Source organism: Capsicum annuum, chromosome 9 (assembly GCF_002878395.1).
Source record: "Capsicum annuum cultivar UCD-10X-F1 chromosome 9, UCD10Xv1.1, whole genome shotgun sequence".
In the NCBI taxonomy this organism is placed as follows: Eukaryota; Viridiplantae; Streptophyta; class Magnoliopsida; order Solanales; family Solanaceae; genus Capsicum; species Capsicum annuum.
This window is the reverse complement of record NC_061119.1, coordinates 13,820,555-13,824,135: the sequence shown is the minus strand read 5'-3', so window position 1 is coordinate 13,824,135 and position 3,581 is coordinate 13,820,555. Positions and strand designations below refer to the sequence as shown.

Genomic DNA, 3,581 nt, shown 5'->3' with positions numbered 1-3,581 from the left:
AAAAAAAGTCAACCAAACATATGTATATAAATTATGTTAATTTTAAGAGAAAAGACATTTTTTCTGAGAACTTGTCCGCTCAACTTACTTTAGCACTTAAATTTAATTTTCATTTATTTATTCCTTAACATCTTTAAACTTTATTAAAATTCCCCCTTAATTGCACGCATGTAAGCAAATGTTGTTGAGTGCGTTAAAACACTATTTTTGTCTATTTAATTTCTTTTAAATACTTGTTTAAAGAAAAAAAAAGGCACGTATTTTTATATATAAAAAAAATTCGCTAATATTATATTTAAAATATAATTAAAAAATTTTAAAAAATAAAAAAATAAATACCTTTTATTCTTTCTTCTCCAAAACATCAACAACAACAACACTCAAATTCCTCCATTAACATCCTCAAATTCATTTTCACCAACATTCTCCTTCAATTCTTTTTATTTTTCTCCATTAACACCGTCAAAGAATAATCACTAAGATACTAAATTAAAATTTTTCCTCCATTAAACACCAAACTTTCATGAGGTACAACACCCACTGTAGTATTAAAATCAGTTGAATTAACAGCGAAATTTCCAAAGTAGCAGCAAATTGAGAGCTACTGCTTCAGTTCCAGTTTCTGCAAAAGTCGTCATTCGTGTGTATATACAACTGTCGCACCTCTTGTTGGGTGATGGTGTGGGTTGGATCAATTCGGCAGCCATTATCGTTGTTGGTTCTACTTGGCCGGAGTTATTCGTCATTGTCAAGGACCCAGAAACAACTGGACTCAACATGAAATCAAGTCTATTTATGATTCCCCATTCCTCAATCTCCTCTTTCATGGCGTACCTACTTTTCTCCTTTTCACCTCTATTCTTTAATTGTCTTTACCTAATTCCTGCTCTACATTTCATAAATAAGCCAAATAAAATTATTCTATGTTGTTTTTTCCCTGACTTATGAGGTTTGCCAGAGTGATTTTGTTTTAATTTTGCCTTAATTTGAGCTAATTTGCAGTTGATTCTTAGTTTATAAGGGGTGTTTAGTATGAGAGAATGGAAAACTTTTTTTATTTCCTTGAATTGTGTAGAATATGGACGGGGTGGGGGGTGGACGGGGTGGGGGTGGATGAGAGAAAGAAAGAAGTGGGGGAGGAGGGGGGGTTTGAAGAAGATAGAAAGGGGGAGGGTATATTTCTTTTATTTAAAATAGAGAAGATACCTTATTATTCCTTGAACTATTTGGTTGTGGCACAGCTTAACTTAACGGTCTCTATTATCCCTGAACTAATTAAAAGTGTAATTTTGACACCTTTAGTACCTACATGAGATATACGTGGCACACACGTGTGCCTACGTGGACACTTTAGTGTGTTGTGCCACGTAGGTGCTAAGGGTGTCAAAGTTACACTTTTAATTAGTTCAGGGGTAATATGACCCCCTTTAAGTTGAGGTGTGTCTCTGCCGTTTTGGGTATAGTTCAGGAGGTAATGAGGTATTATCTCTTTGAAATATTTAAAAATATTTATATATATATATATATATATATTTCTTTCTCTCATCCACCCCCACCCCGTTCACTCCAACGTGGTGCTGATGTGTGGGCGAGTGTAACACACTCTCCGTGTTAGAGTGGTATTATTATATATTAAGGGGTGAAACTAATACAGTTTAAAGATGTTAAGGGGTAAATAAATGGAAGTTAAGTTTAAGTGTTAAAGTAAGTTAGTGAAAAAGTTCAGGGAGGAAAAAATGTCTTTTCTTTAATTTTAATGCATAGATAAATCCTCTCTACCCACTAACCGGTAACAGTTAACCCAAACGAGCCCCTATAGTTTTAATATCTTGTATGCAAAAATCCACACCAAGATTTACAAAGACTAGCCAAGAAACATGGTCCTATTATGTATTTGCGATTAGGACTAGTACCTACGACCATTGCCTCGTCCGCTGATGCAGCTGAGAAATTTCTCAAGACATATGATCACATCTTTGCTAGTAGGCCTCATCATGAGGCATCTCAATATTTGGCTTATGGCCAAAAAAATATGATATTTGCAAAGTATGGTGTGTATTGGCGTAACATGCGGAAATTGTGCACAGTGCACCTTTTGAGCAATCACAAGATCCATTCGTTTCAATCCATGAGAAAGCAGGAAGTTGAACTTCTGATTGAATCTCTAAAAGAGGAAGCTCGTGATCGTGTAGCTCTTGATCTTAGTGCAAAGATTACATCCTTGAATGCAAACTTGACTTGCTTAATGGTGTTTGGGAAGAAGTACATGGATGAGGACTTGGACAAGAGGGGATTCAAAGCTGTTGTTCAAGAGGTCGTGCGTTTATCAACCGCACCAAATCTTGGAGATATTTTCCCCCTCATTGGTGTTATTGATCTCCACGGTCTCACTCGCAAGCTCAAGGATCTTTCAAAGGTATTTGATGAGTTTCTTGAGAAGATTATTGATGAACATGTCGAGGATCATGACCGGAAGCAAACCAAGGACTTTGTGGACACCATGATGGACATAATGGAATCCGGAGAAGCAGAATTTCAGTTTGACCGTTGTAATATAAAAGCTATACTCTTGGTATGTACTTGTACCTGACTTTGTCATATGCATCACAAGCCTTGAGAATGAAACAGCTTGTACTAATTAATTCCCTTGTTTTCTCCTTTTCTATATAGGACATGCTTTTTGCTGTAATGGACACTACTGCATCATCAGTGGAGTGGATACTCACAGAACTTCTTAGGCACCCCGAAGTGATGAAGAAGCTACGAAAGGAGTTGCAAGAAGTTGTAGGACTTGAAAGAATGGTAGAAGAATCCGACCTGGAGAATTTAAACTACTTAGACATGGTTGTAAAAGAGTGCATGAGGATGCATCCTGTAGCGCCACTATTTTATCACGAGTCCATGGAAGATTGTGTTGGCGATGATCTCCACATACCAAAGGGATCCCGAATCCTGGTAAACTGTTACGATGTTCAGAGGGATCCAAATGTTTGGCCTGAGCCTGACAAGTTCTTGCCTGATAGATTTCTTGAAAGCAGTATAGATTTTTTTGTATTACAAATTAGTGTATATTTAGTGCTTTCTTAGTTTTACTTAGTTTTACTAAGTCTAGGTGTTAGTTCCTAAATGTTTGGGATAGGTTAGAGTCAATAACAAAGTATACCAGTACTTTGGTATGGGAGTATTTTTTTCCAGCACTTTTAGGGTGTAAGTTGTACTACTTTAGGAGTTAGTTATATATCCTCTTTCTGTTGTATTCTTTTAACGTAAGCCTTCAATAAAAGTTTTAGTTTATTCTCCAAATTGCTTGCTTCTTCTCACCATATAAATAAGAATTTCTCTGCTCAACTCTTTGTTTTATGGTATCAGAGCAAAGTTGGGATTCTTCAATCTCTGTTGTTGTTATTGTTCTGTGAGAAAATTCTTATTGTGTAATATGAATCAATTTAATGGGGGAGTGGTGCAAATGCACGGAATGGTGTTGAGAAACTTGTAGGAACTAACTACAACTATTGGAGGATGTGTATGGAGGCTTATCTTCAAGGTCAAGACTTGTGGGAACTGGTTGCTGGTTCAGATAC

General features: G+C 36.3%; 1 protein-coding gene across 1 annotated transcript; it reads left to right on the top strand.

Annotated features, from left to right (window-relative positions):
• Positions 1 to 372: 372 nt before the first annotated feature.
• LOC107841638 (cytochrome P450 71AU50) lies at positions 373 to 3,303 on the top strand. The gene is made up of 2 exons (XM_016685492.2): positions 373 to 2,572; positions 2,671 to 3,303. Exons 1-2 carry the CDS (start codon positions 1,889 to 1,891, stop codon positions 3,085 to 3,087), a joined length of 1,101 nt encoding a protein of 366 aa, XP_016540978.2. The 5' UTR covers positions 373 to 1,888; the 3' UTR covers positions 3,088 to 3,303.
• Positions 3,304 to 3,581: the final 278 nt, after the last annotated feature.

Coding starts and splice junctions, on each gene's coding strand:
- LOC107841638 (XM_016685492.2), top strand. CDS start 1,889: ATGTATTTGCGATTAGGACTAGTACCTACGACCATTGCCTCGTCCGCT. Junction 2,573..2,670: donor ATATAAAAGCTATACTCTTG/GTATGTACTTGT, acceptor TTTTCTATATAG/GACATGCTTTTTGCTGTAAT.